Source organism: Malaclemys terrapin, chromosome 23 (genome assembly GCF_027887155.1).
Source record: "Malaclemys terrapin pileata isolate rMalTer1 chromosome 23, rMalTer1.hap1, whole genome shotgun sequence".
In the NCBI taxonomy this organism is placed as follows: domain Eukaryota; kingdom Metazoa; phylum Chordata; order Testudines; family Emydidae; genus Malaclemys; species Malaclemys terrapin.
In genome coordinates, this window is record NC_071527.1 from 13,709,182 (window position 1) to 13,727,877 (window position 18,696).

The 18,696-nt window shown below is 50.1% G+C and overlaps 1 protein-coding gene across 3 annotated transcripts in view; it reads left to right on the plus strand.

The window, feature by feature from the left end:
- HDAC7 (histone deacetylase 7) overlaps positions 1–18,696 on the plus strand; it is a 249,718-nt gene that overhangs the window by 179,097 nt on the left and 51,925 nt on the right. For all 3 annotated transcript variants that reach the window (XM_054012591.1, XM_054012590.1, XM_054012592.1), the window contains one exon: positions 17,993–18,189. In XM_054012591.1, coding sequence (XP_053868566.1) covers positions 17,993–18,189 — 197 coding nt within the window. The remainder of the gene's footprint in view (positions 1–17,992; positions 18,190–18,696) is intronic.

Here is an 18,696-nt window from a genome sequence, read left to right on the forward strand (position 1 = left end):
CCTCACCACTGCCAAATAGAGGTGAACGATCACGTTCCTCGATCTGCTGGCAATGCCCCTACTTATACAGCCCAAAATGCCGTTAGCCTCCTTGGCAACAAGAGCACACTATCGACTCATATCCAGCTTCTTGTCCACTGTAACCCCTAGGTCCATCCAATTATTATACTCAAGTTAAAACTTTAAAAGCTTAATTTCAATATTTCATATTTAGTGTTCACTCACATGTAAGCAAATTGGAAATAACGAAGTCTAAGGATGCAGGGAGGGAACTGTACTGAGCCTACAGTCCAGCTGTGTGTGGGAGTGAGATATGAGCTTGGTGCCTAGAGCCAGCTGTGTACTGGGGGGGAGGGGGACAAGAGCTAGCTATGCCGGGGAGGCGATTGAGCGAGAGGCGCTGTGGACACTACTGAGAGCAGGTGCGAGCACTGTCCACTCTGCAGCATGGCAAGGGAACCTGGCGCCCCATGGCAAAGTGTCCTGCCGCCCAGGGGATCTCGGTGGTGGTTTTGCCAAGCCCAGGTCTGTGTGAGGAGGGGAGAAGTTGGCAGCGAGTCTCACACAGCAGCCAGCCCCCAGCCGTTGCCTTGGGGAGGAGTCAGGTGTCTCTAGCAGATATAAACCCTGGCAGAAATTGGGGTGGGGGTGGGGGGAGATCACGCATCGCCTCTGAGTTGCATCTTGTTGCATCACGTTCTGCAAATACCGCAATACCTGCTGTGAGGGGCAGAAATCAGAGAACCAGTTGGGTTCCAGTTGGCTTTGCCCTTCACATAGGAGTCACGAGTGTGTAGAAAATTTATGTTTTTTAAATCTGAATCGTAAACTACTGGGAAAAAAAATCAATGTATACAATGGGGGCCAACATCCTTACATACCCTCCCCCCAATCTCCATGTGTGTTTGGCAGCTCAGTTCTCCAAACATTCTTTTTGCAGGGAGCGTGCTCCATCCCTGCAGAGCGACTAAGCATGCTCCATCCTGGGAATACAGCAGCTGTGCAGGACTTTCTCTGCAATTGTTTTTCTGGGCTGCTGCCAGGTGCTGTGATGACAGCACAGGAACTGAGAGCTGGGAGGCTGCCTCTCCTGTGCTCCCCTGCTGGCACCCAGGCAGTGAGGAGGGGAAGGAGGAAGCTGCCTGACTTACTTAAAGTGTGTGTCTCATCCCTCCTCTAGTGACTGACATAGACAATAATAGCCTACTACTGCTGTCAGTTACTCGGTTAGCTCAAGTGGCAGAGGTCCGTACTGTGGAGCTGAAGGCTCCAATCCTGCTGATGACTAAAAATGAGGTTGAATATGATTCCATATGATGGAATTCCTGTTTTTTTTTCAATTTGCTTTAAAAAAAAACCCTTAGGAAATGAGGCAGGAGTTCAGTGGGGAACAACAGTCTGTGATCATGTACCGTATATACTTGTTCATCAGCCGAATTTTTTTAGTAAAAAAGGGACGCACCAGAGAAAGGGGTCTGCTGTGAAGGGGTATAGAGAGGGAGAGGTGGGACACAGCCCCTCCCCCCAACAGAGAGAGCGAGGAGAGGCAGCACAGCCAGAAGGGAAGAGATGGAGCCAGAGTCTCTCTGCTTTTGGCCACGCTGCTCTCCCTCCAGCCTCTGAAGCAGCTGCAGCTCTGGGGCTGGCAGGCTGCAGCCGTACTCTCCCCCCCACCCCCCGCCTGTTCCCCCAGAGTAGGCTGTGGCCGTGCCGCCCGGCCCAGGCCGCTGGAACATGCGTCCGCGCCACCCGGTCTGGCCTGCCACGCAGCTCCAGCCAGGCCAGAGACATTCTCCCCTGGCCCTCCCCAGATAAAGTAGGAAGGGATGGGATGGGGAGAGTGTGGGGGTCCCAGACTAGGGGTGGGGTCATGTGGGGCGTAGTCACAGGGGTTACTCCGCTGACTCCCAGCTTCTCCCCCCAAAAATTTCCCCACCAGTTGCTACCAGGGTAAGCAGCTGGTGCGCCGGGACACTTTGTTTACTTAGGTTTACCTCTGTGCCTGCGGACGCTCGAGGTAAACAAACCATCTCGGCCCACCAGCGGCTTATCCTGATGGCCCGGGAGCCAAAGTTTGCTGACCCCCGAATTATAGGGTCGGCTTATGAACGGGTGATAAACATTTTCCATTTTTACTTATCCATCTTGGGCGGGAGGGGGGTTGGCTTATAAACGAACCGGCTTATGATCAAGTCTATACGTAATTAAAAACAGAAGCTCAATGTGGCCACTGGAAAGTTGTAGGGGGAGCTGTGGCTCTTCTAGCATTTTTCATTTCTAAGTGCTTGACTTTGCAACCTTACTGTTCCTTTAGCGTCGCTTCTTTTGTATGTTTTATTTATAAACATTTTTAATATGAGTAAAATCCCTCTGGTTAAGTTTTGTTAGCGCTGCGTGGTTCTGAAGAAGACACTTTCCTTTCATAACAAAACGCTAAAAAAGGGGGATTTTTTAAAATCACACAGAAGGTCACCAAGATGTGCTGAAGAACGAGTTGGGAAAGCAATTTTAAGTGATTTTAAAAAATCTCTTCGGAGCATGTTTGCTGGCACGATTCCACTCTGAGCCTGACGGGTCCAGGGTTGCTGTTGGGATAATGGGCATGTGAGAGATAATCAATGTCTCCTTAAAACATCCGCAGCAAAATTCAGCCCTGCAAAAAACCCAGCCTGACTTCGGCCATGTCTACACTAGTCAACTTACAGCGGCACAGCTGTACCAATGCACCTGGGCCGCTGTAAGAGCACTGCTGTAGCTGCTCTGTGCTGACGGGAGAGAGGTCTCCCGTTGACATAATAAAACCACCTGCATGAGTGGGGGTAGCTGTATTGGTGGGAGAAGCATTCCCGTCGACATAGCCCTGTGCACACTGCCACTTATGCCGGTGAAATTTATGTCTCTCGGGAGGTCTTTTTTTCATACTCCTGAGCAACATAAGTTTTGCCAACATAAGTAGTAGTGTAAACCTGGCCTAGAAATGGGGGGAAGAAAACTGCAGCTCCTGTGATTTTTAAGGTCTTTTTGTAATTTTTGCTGCATTCTTTAACATTCTGCAAATTAAGTTTTCTTGGTGTTTTCCCCCATCACAACAATAGAGCTTTTGCACTGTCAACAGCTGAGTTGCTACTGTGCTATGTTGCAGATAAATCAGGAAATGCAAAAGCAAAGGTTTCTATAGCTCTTGCTTTGGGCATCTGACCCTCCCTGGGGATGGTGTCGTGTTCATTCTGTTGACTGAACAGCCCTATGATAAACTACACTTTAGCAACTAAAACAGGGTTCGAAAATATTCCGTAGATGCACAGAGATTGAAACTGAAAGACAGCCAATTTAAAACTGCTGATGGGATCACAGAACATAATTAGGCTGTGAAATGCTATGCCACTGGTTCTCATTGAGGGCCTGAGCTGGGAGTTAAGAAAAAATGGGCCCAAAAGGCAGGATGTGGCCTCTCAGTGCTTTTTCTGAGGCTGCTGGTGCTGGGGACAGGACACGGGCTCGAAGGCCTGGTCGGAGCAGACTAGCTGGTGGCACTTGCGTTTCTATGCTGCATGAACCTGAACTTTCCTGCCTTTGATTGGATTGTCACTGCACAGTTTTAACGTTTGCTTTGCTTTGAGCGTCCCTGTCTCGCTCCTTTCTCCCCACGCCATCTTTTGCCTGTACTGAGCTCTCTGGCTGTGCTAGGCTGTGCCCGGGGTCAGTTGTATTCATGCCCAGTAACGCTGTAGAGGCCTGACTCAGATAGAAGAGTCCCTTTCCTCACCCCCTGGGCATTGCTAGTGCCCTCACTGTGGTCAAGGCACCAGTCCTCTGCAGCCACTTCCCAGGCCCTCTCCTCTCCTCTCCTCCCATCCCCCCGGGCAAGAAAAGAACGGAACATCTGCTGCTGTTTTCTCCATGCAGGGCCAGACTGAGGGATAGGCCAGGCCCCCTGAGAGAGTGAGCAAGCTGGAAAATGTTTGTAAGCCATCTTGCCTCATTGAGCACAGCGTCTGCATTCTTGTCAGTGCCGCCAAAGGGCTTTCCCAGGGAAGGCCAGGAGCAAGTCAGCACTGACACTCCTTGGGCAGCGGGTGCCGTGTTGCAACCTTCCCTCCACACCGAAGCTGGGTTTGAGCAAAAGCAACTGCTGAGTGCAGAGGTCTGGAGTGCCTGCTCCCTGGCTGCCAGGTGCAGGGAGTTACATGGAGTTGGTTCGGCTCCCTAGGGAAATATCCATTTTCTCCCTGAAGCAGAGCTGTGTGGGCAGCACATCTGAGTAGTTTGGGGGTATAAACTGATCCTTCGCTGTCCTGATAAGTTAGTAAATAACAATGTATAACGTATCTCCATTGTACAGACCAGGGAAACTGAGGCACCGAGCGAAAATGGTTTTTCCAGGTGCACACAGCAAGTCGGGGGGGAGAGATGAGGGGGATGATTTGATTCTCTACCAGCCCAGGCCTCTGGTTTCCATTGGGACACTCGTGGCTAGAGCAGGGCAAGTCACCCAGGAACAGTTTATTCAGGGGCCGTGGCCTACTCTGAGATTTGAGAATGATCTGCACCCAGAGCTGGATGTGCTCCTTGGTCATCCATACCCTGTGAATGTCAGTGGAGCTCAGGCCCCAAGGGGCTAACAGGCAGTTTGCTTTGAGTTTTGCCATCCATCGGGCAGTGCGCAGGCACCCAAGTCATGTGGTAACGTTCTGCTCCCTGCTTGGGTGGTGGCTGGTGAAGCATTTGCAGTGGCACTAGCTGTGTGAACACAGACTGGCATGAGTGCCCCCCAAACCCTGCGCCCCATGAACGTTCTTGTGAACTAAAATTCAGTGGCGGGAATGTTGTCAGAAAGCAAACAAAGAGGGGAGTTGCAGTTCCCGGCCTGGCAGCCTCCTGGCCCCAGTGCTCTCGCAGCTGGCTGAACCCTGCTTTCATAAAACAGCAGACATTTTACTTGTCCCATGCAGCTGGGCGAGTTGAATGGACTTCATGGCCCCAGGACATGCTGGTGCCATTCTGCGGGGCCTGTCCAACCCTCAGAGCAGCTGCAACTTTATTCTGTTCGCCATGGACTTCCTCCGTGTTTTCTGCCTCAGTCAAGCCTAGATGGATGTGAGATCCTTCTGGGCTTGCTCTCTGTTACACGGCAGCCTGTGCTGAGGGGCCAGCAAAGCCTAATGGCCATGGGCCAGCAGAGCCGGGGGGCAGGAACACCTTAGCTTAGCATCTGCAGGCCAGGCCTGGGTTTGGGGAGATGAGGGGGTGCCTGGTGCAGCCTCTTTGGAGCATTGTAGGCCCCAGCAGGCCAGGAGCAGCCTTGATGCTATTTCTGGAGGTGCTCCTTTCCCAGGTAGGGGAGGGAGGGAATCACATGCGCACACAAGGGGCTGCCCATTGAATCCTGTGAGAGCATCCGGCGGGGTGGGGGGGAGAAGGGAAGTTAATTACTGTAGCTCTTGGTAGAGGACCCAGGTTTAAACCCCAAATCAATTCAAACTGCAGCAGGAGTCACAGCTAAAATAAACAGTTTCCTGGGCGGGAAGGGCCCATGCGCGAACCCAGCGCTGGCAAGCCCTGGCTGGAATGGTAGGGGGATTTCTGCTGCACCGAGGCAGGGCCATGGGTCCAGAAGATCACGGAGACATTGGCTCTGGTGTGAGTGGCCTGGTTTCCTTCCTAGCTCTCCCCCGACTGGCCAGTGAGCTCTGGGCAGTCCTGCCCCTCCCCAGCACGGGGTGGAGGGTGGGACGTGGGGCAAGGCAACCCCTTGTTTGTTAAAGACTTTCAGACATGGCTGAAAAGTGCTCCCTCCAGCCACTGCCTCCCTGGTGTTTGTGCCACACCGTCGGCCATTTCTCTTTACTTTGAACGCTGCAGTCTGGGCATCTTGTCTGTCCACCGTGCTGTCTGCAGCCAGCCAAGGCAGCCTTGCCCTCCGAGTCCCTAGCCCCAGGGGAGCTCTCAAGATGCAGCACTGACTAGTGGTCTCAGACCTGCCTTTGTGTCGAAGGGCTCATTGAAGGGGAGGTGCTGTGCTAAGGTGCCTATTGTATCTGTCCAGAGTCACACATACGTGAAGCGGGAACAGGTCCATTTCTCCATTCTCTGCTGTCTGAGCCCTGTTATGTCCCAATTACCGCTATGCTCCCTGTGACTCTTGGGCTGGGCCCAGCTTTGCGCTAACTGAGTTGAGAGTTTGGAGCCAGCTTCTGCACCCCCTGGGGCCCAGGAGCAAATCTCCAGGAGGGGAGATGACTGGCAAAGGCTCCTGCAGGTTAACACACACGAAGAGTGACCAGCGGCTGGAGAGACTTTGCAAAGAGAACAGTCCTGCTTTCTAAGGCCTGGCCCGGCCCGGCCCAGCAACCACTTAGCAGCGGCTCCCTCCCCTGTAAACAGTGCCTCTTGGCTGCTTGGAGGAGGCCTTTTTCCTGGCTCAGTGCAAGCAGGGAAGGATCGCAGCTTGTTTGTCTGGACACTCACATCTGGCCACTCGCCTATCCCCCCGCCCCAGGTCACATCTGGCCACTTGCCTATTCCCCCCGCTCCCCCTCCCCAACACACACATGCTCCCTTTTCTTCTGCTGGTTTCAGAGTTTGTTTTTAATGTGATTAAAGCTAATGAAAAAAGATTCATAAATATCCTGCAGAGAAGCCTGCCCCTCCCGCAGATCCTCCTTTCCATTGCCCATCCCCAGCACAGTACAAGGCATATGCCTGTTCCCATCACACCACAGGGTGTAAGTCCCTCCCGCCCCCACCCCGCCGTCATCCATCCATATCTTCATATGCCCCATTCTGCCCCCTGCCATCTCCCCTCTCCATCACAAGGTGTATGTCCTTCCCCCTGCCAGAATGCAGCAACATCCTATTGTATAATACCCTACTTCAGCAGGAGAAACTAAAGTTGCAGCTAGAAGACCCAAACTTTCAGATCCGAGCTAGATGGACTTTCAAGTGATCTCAGCAATCTGGCTTGGGCATTGGCTCATTCCTGAAAATCGTTCAGCTAAACACTGAAGGTCTCAGCTGCTAAAACACTCCATTTTCCAATCCCTAGCCTCCGAACATAACACAGATGTGGCTGTGCTACACCGATGTTAGACCAGATCTTGCTGACACAGACGCACTCCCATCTCATTCAGACGTCTGTGGTACTGGAGTTGTCGTTTCAGAGTGGTAAATGTGTACAAGGCCACAAGTTGACCCTAGGCCCATCCCAAAGATTCTTCCTAAGCTCCCACACTCTGCCATCTGGTTTGGAGATTTTAATAGCCCCTACTCGAGATGCAGAGAGTCAGATCAAAGTGGAGTTGATGTTTTGAACTGGGTCTTGCTCCAGGACCTTCACATCATCCAGGATTGAAAATGATGGGGTACTTGTCATTCTGCCAGGCGACCTCATCTGGACCATCAGCACAGGCTTCAAGCTATAAGCAATGTATTGAAAACCTTCCCAGATAGTCAACATCGTCCAGTCTGTACCAACGTTGGAGTAACCCTACCTATTGTATGATATGCATCCGAAGAAGTGGGCTGTAGTCCACGAAAGCTTATGCTCTAATAAATTTGTTAGTCTCTAAGGTGCCACAAGTACTCCTGTTCTTCTTTTTGCGGATACAGACTAACACGGCTGCTACTCTGAAACCTACCTATTGTGAGTACCACGAACAACCCTCACTGGAACTACTGGAACGCAAACTGGCCCAGTTTTACACAATTCACCGACCGGCACATCACTTGTATCCCACATGATGTCTCTATTGACAAAGCTGACGTGCTGTCCACAAAAGCCATTTACAAAGCAGCCATGAGTCCGTTCCAAGAGGTTGCAAGGAGACTCTGCATTCCTTACCCAGATGTGGAGTGTGCAGAACTCCTCGAGCAATACGAAGAGCAGGGTGATCCAGCCGTTGCCACACATGTGTTAAAAGCTTAAATGCTTCTAGATGAGCAAAATGGGATCAGGCTGTCACTGAGCTAAACATGCCAAGATCCAGCCGCAAAGCTTGGGCACTAATCAGAAGACTTGGTGTCGCTCAAAAGCCTCCATCACAGCATTATACCCAGACTCTCCGAACAGTGCTACCCACCCGATACATGCTCGAAGGATAAGGAAAAGGAAAAAAAGTTCGAAGTAGGGAGGCCATTCCTCTGGGCTCCAGCCAGCCAGTCCTGATTTTGTAAAGCCCTGTCCATGTCCAGAAGCAATTTAGAACTGGACATGGCTTTGTCTGGTGAAAATTGAGGAGGAGACTGTGGAGTTGGTGGACGCCATTTTTCAGAGTGCGCCCTCCCCACCCCCATGGTGTGACCTTGCTGCATGCAAAGTCACGCCAGCGGGGGCAGGGCTGGCGCGGAGAGGGGCAGGCATGACACAGGTGGGCCCACGCAGGCAAGGGCAGGGCAGCACCATCATTTAGCAATCTGCAGGTAGGGGTGGGCCCGTGCTCCACAGCTATCATTGGCTGCTTGAGACTGCAACCCGGGCAGCCAGGCAATCCTTTGACAGGGCCAAGGGCTGGTTAGACTGCAGGGGGCCCAGGCTGGCTTGTCCTGTAGCCTGTGAGGTGACAATACTCAAACTATGAGCTGATGAGGAGGGACGGGAGCTTTTGCAGGGTGCACAGAATGAAAAAGGTCAGATTTTAGAAACACCAGAGAGGAAAACACAGCCTGAGGTGGGGGCACGGGAGAGGGAAGAATCAAAGACAACTCACAAGTTGATGGTCTGAGTGACTGACAGGGAAGATGATGGTGTTTCAACAGTGAAGGAAAATGCAGGACAGGCTGGAGAGGAAAGGAGTTCCCTTCATGATAAAAAAGGGAAGATAACCAGGAGGGGATGTCAAAGAGAGTGAGAGGGCCAGGCTGAAATACAGGGTTGAGTGGACGGAGACAAATCAGAATTGGAAAGGTAACTTTGTGGATCAAGGCCAGGGTTCTGGTGGCTGAGGGGAGGCTGGCTAATAGCTGTTAGAACTGAAGCTCTCCTAAGCTAAGGGCTTAATCCTGGAAGTAAACTCAGGCTCTAGCAGGAACCCATGTCCGTCTGTCCCTGGTGGTCCACCAATAAACGTTGTGAGCAAAACGGTGATAGACCGTGTGCTGAAAGACTCTTACACCCAGAGCCAGAGTGCATGTTCTAAAACAATCCAGAGGAGAAACATGTAAGGCTCACAGCTGAATTCTGGTCTGGATAAGCATCTAACAATGAAACAGTCTCTCTGTAATGGTGCGCTGGGGGCTGGTCTGAAAATAGTGGGAGAATCCCTTTCTAGCCGACTGCTCCACCTCACGTCCGCGCTTGTGTGGCACCACTACCTCTGCAGCTAGGCAGAGCAATAGTGGAAGCAGCACCTCATTGAACATGGCTGTATTTCAGAATAACCCATGTCCCTTAAATGTAGATTACTGAGGCCGTTCAAGCCAGCTGGAATGTCTAGCTCATGTTTTGAGCATCTCAGTGGGCCCCACATGTAGCTTCTTAATTGCAGCAAAGAATAGGGACTCCGGCACGCTAGGTTTGCTAACACCTGCTGTTTCACGCAGAGCAGAGGGTCCGATTCAGATCTGGTCTTAGTGTGAAGCTAGTATTTTGCGTACGAGCATCAAAAAGAAACTTCTTCACTGTGCCCTGCGGTGGCTCTTGGTATTGCTCCGTTTAGGGTCTTATGCTGTCCCCACCTCCCCAGCACAGTATGGGAACACCTGCCAGTCTGTCTGAACCGTGGGACATCTCTGAGTCTTTATAAAATCTTGATCCCTGGTGGAAAATGTAATAATCTCCATGATCCGGATGAATATACTACTGCTTGTACAGGTAGCTTGTTCCCTCAAACATGATTCACGATCAATTCTCTGCTGTGGTCGATAAAGGCAATGTTGTCTCGGAGTTTGTTTATAGTCACCGTGCTGAAACACGACATCATTTAATCCCGAATGGCCAAAAGAATCCGAGTTGGTTGCTAAAAGCAGGAAAGGATAGCGGCATGCATTCTGCAGCCTGTGTAGGTGGGAGATAGATGTCAGCAATCGTGGAAAAGAAGATTTGAATCAATGCATTTCTTCTGAAAAGCACAAACATAACTCGCGGAGTACAGCTACTTTGGTCACTGGTGCTTCAAATAAGGGAGCAACAAAGTATTTTCCATTAGTCTCAAGGTATTTCAGTTTTGAAAAAAAGGATTACATACTTTCTCTTGGGTTTTGACAGTGATAGTCAGGAATCTGTTCTAGCCCTTGCCACAGAAATATTTGGAAAACTCAAGACTTTTGACCTCAGTTTGGGGAAGCTGTCAGAGTATGCAGCTGATAATGCCAGGGTAAATTACGGGAAGTATAACATAGGGTTACCATATTTAAAAAATAAAAAAAGAGGACACTCCATGGGCCCTGGCCCCGCCCCTTTCCCACCCCCGGCCCCGCCCCTACTCCGCCCTTTCCCTGCCCCTTCTCCCAGAGTCCCCGCCCTAACTCCCCCTCCTCCCTCCCAGCCACGGGGAAAGGGCTGCCCGAGCGCTACCGGCTTCACGGTTTGCCGGGCAGCCTCCAGACCCTGCGCCCCCGGCCGGCGCTTCCCCAGCGCAGCCGGAGCCCGGGAGGGGAAGCACCCAGCCGGGGGCGCAGGGTCTGGAGGCTGCCTGGCAAACCATGAAGCCAGTAGCGCTCGGGCTTCGGGCAGCCCCTATGCCTCCGGATCCTGCGCCCCCGGCCGGGCACTTCCCCTCCCCAGCTCCAGCTGCTCTGCTCCTCCCCTGACTCAGAACTCGGCTCTGACCCTGCGCCCCCGGAGCAGAACAGCTGGAGCCCGGGAAGGGAAGTGCCTGGCTGGCGGCTGGGGTCCGGAGGCAAGGGGGCTGCCCGAAGCCGGTAGCGCTGGCTCGGGCAGCTTGGCTCTTAAACAGAGCCAAATTCTGAGTCAGGGGAGGAGCAGAGCAGCCGCGGGAGAGGAAGTGCCCGGTATTTTTCCTGGACATGTTCGGCTTTTTGGCAATTCCCCCCGGACGGGGGTTTGAGTGCCGAAAAGCCGGACGTGTCCGGGAAAAAACGGACGTATGGTAACCCTATATAACAGCATTTACCAGAAACTGAAAAATGTCAAAGAGGACATTCTAGCAGCCCACTGCTTAGCACACATTCTTCATAACATAATAAAGTATGCAGCAGTTAAACTTGATATTGACGTAGAACATTTAATTCTAAAGGTTTATTCCCACTTCACCATTTCTGCCACTAGAACAGAACAATTAATGGAGATTTGTGACTTTGTTGAGGTGGAAGAGTGCAATCTGTTCAGACACGTCGTTACCAGGTGGCTGTCTTTTTTTGCCAGCAATTAATAGATCACTGAAGTGCTGGAAACCACTAACTAGCTATTTCCAGAGTTTAGGAGAGTAAGAGTGTTCCAAAATAAATTGGAAATGCTTTGGGGACAAGGGCATTGCCAATGAGGTAGTTGAAAGGTATTTTCTCTTTCTGAGTTGTGCTCTGAAGCTACTCAAGGACTGTAATGAGGCTTTAGAAGCCACGTGCTTTAGTGTTCTTTCAGTTACTGAGCTCTTGAGTGGATTGAATATGAAACTGGAGAGAAGGATTAGGGACAAGTTCTTTGGCTACACAGTGAATTCTAAGCTTGAGGAGATCACTGAAGATATTGTTGGAAGGTGTAAAAAAGACTTCATGTCCTTTTAATGAAAGAGCAAAGAAGTATCTGCATGACCGTATGACTTCTCTGAAGACAGCCTTCACAGCAAAGTGTACAATTTAGCTCTTGAAAAACGCATCAGCTTTGAAGAATCTTTGGAAGCTGTTGACGTTTGCAGCATGAAAGAAATGGACATGGAAGAGGTCTGTGAAGAATTTGGCCTTGTAAAAGTGCTAAACTCTTCTGCGTTAAAGGATTGCCTAACTAGCGAGGAGAGGCAACAGAACATTTTCACCAAAGCACAGGGCAACTTCAAGAACAGCTCTTACATCTTTTCAATACTGTGCAGCAATGCTCACATGGAGAGGGTTTTCTCTCTGATGACCACAGCTTGGAGAAATAAAGGGAATCAGGTGGATGTAGAGAGCATGAAAGCAGAGCTCCAGATATGCATCAGTTTAACAGGGGAATGCAAAAATATGTACGCTGTGTTCCTCAAGAAGAAAGAACTTCTGAAACTTCCCGGGGTGAGCAAAAGTACAGACACAGATGAATGCTTATGGTACTTTGTGAATTAGGCACATCAAACACTCTGCTTCTTGCTAGCAAATCTAACTGTGCCTATATTGTCACTGTTTCCTGCACACAAATAAACGTATTTTATTGAGAAAGTTCTGCGTCGCACTGTAATTTTTATTCCATTTTGTGTAATCTTACATGGAATTGAATGTAGGTTTAAGTTATTTAACTTGCCAGAAATTAGAATTAGTCTTTTACTATACTACTTAGCAATGAGCTGGGCATTTTAAATGTGGCAATGTTTGGTACAGGTTTTATTAGCTATCATTTCTGCATGTTGGGGGGGGTCACACCAGCAGGGACAGGGATGTCCTGTATTCTGAGTATGCATCAGTTACCACCCTAGTTTGAAGGAGAGGTGAAGAAGAAATGACGATAGTACTAACAGTGCATACCCGAAACTGAAGAAGACTTCCTGCCCTTCACTGCAAACGAAGTAGAAAGAGTGATCAAAACATTGAAAATAGGTAAAGCCTGTGAGCTTGATAACGCCCTCCGCCCCGCCAAATTCTTTACAAAACTGGGAAAACCTAGTAGGTAACAGCTATCCACCTTCCTATCTAGAGTCATCCAGGAGAATCAAATACCTAACATTTGACACAGAGCAATCGTAATAGTTGTGTCAAAACCTGAAAAAGACCACTAACATGCGAGTCTCTTTGCTAAGCTGGGTGTACAAATTACTTGAAAGGCTTCAAAGGTGACTTGTTTACAGTCTATAAATACCTAGATGGGGGACAGATATTTAATACTGGTTCAGACCCCTCCCTCTGCATCACCTGTCCCTATCACACAATAAGGAGTGTACCCCTCCCTCCAACCCCTGCTATCACCTGTCCAGCAGGACATATTCCCATAACCCCAGCCCCTGCCATCATCACCCAGCCCCATCACGCAGAATTGCACACATTGCTCACACTTCTGAAAGGAGCCCCAGTGTGGCCCCCAGCTCGTAGCAGATTGAGAGCGTTCATGTGTACAGCAGGCAGACCTCCTGCAGAGAGGCTGCAAACTCGGGTTTGTGATGGAGGGGCAAAAGCTGCTCCCCTAAGCCACCATGTGAGAGCACAGCCCAAGGTGTGTTTCTGAGGAAATAACTCAGAGGTGTGAACGGTCCGCCAAGGTGCCAAAGTGTTTGTAGTGGAATAGTTTTAAATTATTTCTACCCTGGTCCTTAGTGCCATTGAATCGCTGAGGTCAGGGCTGTACATTTTAGGAGGGTCAGAGCCATATTTGTACCTTTCGTTCTGCACCAAAAAGGTGATAGAATCCGAAAATTTTAAAAGCAGTTCATTTTTTGAGACAGGGGGCTTTCTTGGGAACCCCCAAAATTTGCACCCGTAATTCTAACCTGGGGCCCAGTGAGGCATAACATTTTTCAGTCAGCGCATGCATGTGGATTTTAGAGCACTTTGAACCTGGGACTCTTAATGGGGTTCAGCAAGAGACACCCCATAGAGTCAGGGTCACTGCCACCTCCCCCTGTGAGATGTTGGAAAGGGCAGGGCACAGGCTATATCGGTCGTGTTCCACAAGGTCTAAAAGGTTGGCGGTAGTTTATTTTTTTTATCTGACACTTGAGTCATTGCTCCATGCGTTTCCTTAGGTTGTCTCCAACATTTCTGCCTTGTATTGTAGCAGTTTAGTCCCACTCGCCGGATTTCATCACTGGCTGCAAAGTAAGCAAAGCCCTGGTTGCTGGGGGTTTTCAGGCTTGTTCTTAATCTCTGGAGGGTGAAGATGTGATTAGTGGCTCTGACACAGACTCTGTGGACTGAGGTTTTCAAAGGAGTCTGAGAGAGTCCTCACTTTCTCCTGACCTCTCCGGACCTAAGCTTCCCACCTCAAAATGCAGCTGATAATCCTCCTTGACTACTCAAACCTCAAGGTCTTCGGCGCAGGGACTGGCCCTCATGCTGTGACTGTGCATTTCCCAGCACAATGGGGCGCAGGGTGCCTTCACAGAACTGCAGCAATTGCAAACTTAGGAAAGCCCTGAATGCATTGTTACCTTGATTTAGTGCAACTTAAGAGCTGGAATGAAGAAGGAGGAGCCAGCACCCTGGGATACCTCCCCCAGCAATCTGTGGGTCATCAGCAAGTATCCCTTGGGCCCATTGGGAGAGCAGCTGTGATTCAGGGGATACTGCAGAACGCTTCCGCAGGTATTGCTGGTGACACACATGCTTGTGCACTTGCTTGGACAATGCTGCCAACCCCAAGCATTTAACAAGTCAGGAGTCCCCTGTCCCATCCGCCCATCATGAAATTGGCTTAAAAATCATGAGATTTTAATGACTTTGGGGTTCTGCTTATTTGCCTTCTAGTTTCTGAATCTTTAGGAGTCACTTTCTCAAGTTTTTCTGTATAATCACAAGACCTGGACACTTACCCTTTTTAAAAAAATGAAAATTGTGTTTCTGTCTCATGTGATCACCTGCCTCCAGGAGCTGGGGCTTTAAGAAGAGCTCCAAATATCATGAGAACTGCAATAAAAGCATGAAAGCTGGCAACACTACATGCACTGGAGGAATTTATCCTTCAACACACATCTCAGGGGAGTGTTCTGCAGGTACACACAGGACTGCTTGAACATCTCCAGTCTGGGCCCTGGATTTAGATTGCAGAGGAGTTTGTGCTGTTATGGGGACAGAAGTGTGTGTGTGGTGGGCAAGTGGGTGGTTCAGGCTTGGGTAAGGAAGGGGCTTTAATGATGGTTTTTTAGTAGGTTTCCATTATTAAGTGGGGTTATAGTTGCAGGAGAGTGATTCACAGTGGCGCCGCCGTGCCCAGCAGTGCCTGTCAGATGGCTCAGAATCAGACCTGCTGGGTTTAGTGCCTGAACGCTTGTCTACACAAAGGAGCTGCACTGGCTTCACTTAAATTGGATCTTAGTTTGGTTTAAACCAGATTCATTTCATTTTAACTTAAGTTGATTCCAGAACGGATAGAACAAAATCTGTTTCAAATTGTACCTTAGCTCAGCGGCTGTGACTTCTCTGGCAGAGATACCCTTCAACGGTTTTAGCACTTGTGACTTCCCTCAGCCCTGCAGAAGACAGCCTGGCTGGATGGGTGCATGTGGCGCATGCATGATCACTCAATTCCAGGAGCAGGACCTTTGGGACGGAGAGGATAAGGAAAGAGCCCAGAGGGATTCTACGTTCCCAGGGAACTCTGCGCATATGTCCACACCGCAGTTAAACACCTGCAGCTGGCCTGTGCTGGCTGACTCGGGCTAAGGGGCTTGGGCTAAGTGGCTGTTTAATTGTGGTGTAAACATTTGGGCTTGGACTGAAGCCTGAGCTCCGGGACCTTCCCAACTCACAAGGTCCTAGAGCCCAGGCTCCAGCCCAAGTCTGAACATCTGTACCGCAAGCCCAAGTTAGCTGGCACGGGCGAGCCGTGGGTTTTTAATTGCAGTGTAGACATACTCTGTCAGGCCAGCAGGCAGAGAGCCAGCCCTAACTAGCAGTGAGCTGAGCACGCTGGATTGGAGTCCACCAGAGGCCAGCTGCCAGGGCTCCAGAACTATTGATTGTAGAAGATGCTGTTGTTCTTGCGTAGGGTTTTCTGTTTTGAGTATTATGCACTGGGGATGGGCTGGGCCTGGACCTCTGGATCCAATCGCCCCACGCCTAACTGATCTGCATCCAGATCAGAACTTATGGGCTGTGGCCCTCACAGGCACAAAACTGCACGAGGTGAGCAGCTTCTTTTTGTACCACTTCAACCCTTCTCACTGTAAACTCAGGGGTTGTACCGTATGACTGGAGAATTGCTAACATAGTTCCTATCTTTAAGAAAGGGAAAAAATGTGATCCGGGCAACTACAGGCCTGTTAGTTTGACATCTGTAATATGCAAGGACTTGGAAAAATTTTTGAAGGAGAAAGTAGTTAAGGACATTGAGGTCAATGGTAATTGGGACAAAATACAACACGGTTTTACAAAAGGTAGATCGTGCCAAACCAACCTGATCTCCTTCTTTGAGAAGGTAACAGATCTTTTAGACAAAGGAAATGCAGTGGATCTAATTTACCTCAATTTCAGTAAGACATTTGATACGGTTCCACATGGGGAATTATTAGCTAGATTGGAAAAGATGGGATCAATATGAAAATTGAAAGGTGGATAAGGAACTGGTTGAAGGGGAGACTACAGTGAGTTGTACTGAAAGGTGAACTTGACAGGATGGAGGGAGGTTTACCAATGGAGTTCCTCAGGGATCGGTTTTGGGATCAATCTTATTAAATCTTTTTATTACTGACCTTGGCACAAAAAGTGGGAATGTGTTAATAAAGTTTGTGGATGACACAAAGCTGGGAGGTATTGCCAATACAGAGAAGGACCGGGATATCATACAGGAAGATCTGGATGACCTTGTAAACTGGAGTAATAGTAATAGGATGAAATTTAATAGTGAAAAGTGCAAGGTCATGCATTTAGGGATTAATAACAAGAATTATTGTTATAAGTGGGGACTCATCAGTTGGAAATAACAGAGGAGGAGAAAGACCTTGGAGTGTTGGTTGATCACAGGATGACTATGAGCTGCTAGTGTGATATGGCCGTGAAAAAAGCTAATGCGGTCTTGGGATGCATCAGGCGAAGTATTTCCAGTAGAGATAAGGAGGTGTTAGTACCGTTATACCAGGCTGTGGTGAGACCTCATCTGGAATACTGTGTGCAGTTTTGGTCTCCCATGTTTAAGAAGGATGAATTCAAACTGGAACAGGTACAGAGAAGGGCTACTAGGATGATCCGAGGAATGGAAAACCTGTCTTATGAAAGGAGACTCAAAGAGCTTGGCTTGTTTAGCCTAACCAAAAGAAGGCTGAGGGGAGATATGATTGCTCTTTATAAAAATATCAGAGGGATAAATATCAGGGAGGGAGAGGAATTATTTAAGCTTAGTACCAATGTGGACACAAGAACAAATGGATATAAACTGGCCATCAGGGAGTTTAGACTTGAAATTAGACGACGGTTTCTAACCATCAGAGGAGTGAAGTTCTGGAACAACTTTCCCAGGGGAGCAGTGGGGGCAAAAGACATATCTGGCTTCAAGACTAAGCTTGATAAGTTTATGGAGGGGATGGTATGATGGGATAGCCTAATTTTGGCAATTAATTGATCTTTGATTATTAGCAGGTAAATATGCCCAATGGCCTGTGATGGGATGTTAGATGGGGTGGGATCTGAGTTACTACAGAGAATTCTTTCCTGGGTGTCTGGCTGTCTTGCCTACATGCTCAAGGTTTAGCTGATCACCATATTTGGGGTCGGGAAGGAATTTTCCTCCAGGGCAGATTGGCAGAGGCCCTGGGGGGTTTTCGCCTCCCTCTGTAGCGTGGGACACGGGTCACTTGCTGGAAGATTCTCTGCACCTTGAAGTGTTTAAACCACAATTTTAGGACTTCAGTAGCTCAGACACAGGTTTGATACAGGAGTGGGTGGGTGAGATTCTATGGCCTGCGTTGTGCAGGAGGTCAGACTAGATGATCATAATGGTCCCTTCTGACCTTAAAGTCTATGATTCTATGATTGCCCCAGGAAAGAAACAGGTGCTGAAGTTCCCTCCGAAGGGGCTCCATGCCACTGCCCTGGTGTGGGGGTGCCCTCCTTGTCCCCTGGGGTCAGGACAAGGGTCCCCACTGTGGTGGTGTGGGCAGCCCTTTGGAGCCTGTGCTGGGGCTCTCCTCTCTCCAGCAGCCTGTGGGGACACATTGGGGTGCCAGACCAGGCAGTGACGGAACTCTCCCTGCTTCTTTCTTGCCAGCTGCTGTGAACCTGTGCGTCTCCCTGCGGGTGCCTCAGGCTGTCCCCATGGACCTGCGGATCGGACAGCGCTTCGTCAAGCCCGGCTCCGACACCACCCTGCTGGCTCTCAAGCAGACCCAGCAGCTGCAGCACCAGCTCTTCTTGGCCAGCCTGCACCAGCAGCAGGTGGAGCAGTTCACCCACCAGCACATGCGGGTAGGAACACCCTCACGGGCCTCTGGGGGCCACAGGGCCAAGCTCCAGGTTGTGGGGCCACATGGCACCAGCAGCCCTTGGGGCGGGTTGGGGAGGCACTTGCCTGCTGCAGACACACTGGGAGCCTGCTCCAGTCAGTCAGCACAGGGGGAGTGGAGCTGGTAGCCACCCCCTGGCTCTGAGCACAGCTGTGTTGGGGAGCAGGAGGCACCCAGACCCCAGAAGGACCAAGCCGTTGTCAGTGATCAGAACTCGAGGGAGCTCAAGGAGCAGCAGTTATTTCTGGCTTCCCAGGCAGTACCAATGGGATGGTGTTCCGGACAGTGGTCTGGGCAGATCCCTGTTTCCCCCGGCCTCTCATCAGACGTCAGCGTTTATTTCTCTTCTCTGAGACAGGAGCGAATCCCAAATGAAAGGGAGGGAGTTACAGGGCAAATGCTGGGCTACTTCTGCCAGCCTCTGGGTCTGAGCCACGCTGCCCAGCCCTGTCAGCCTCTGCTCTCGAGC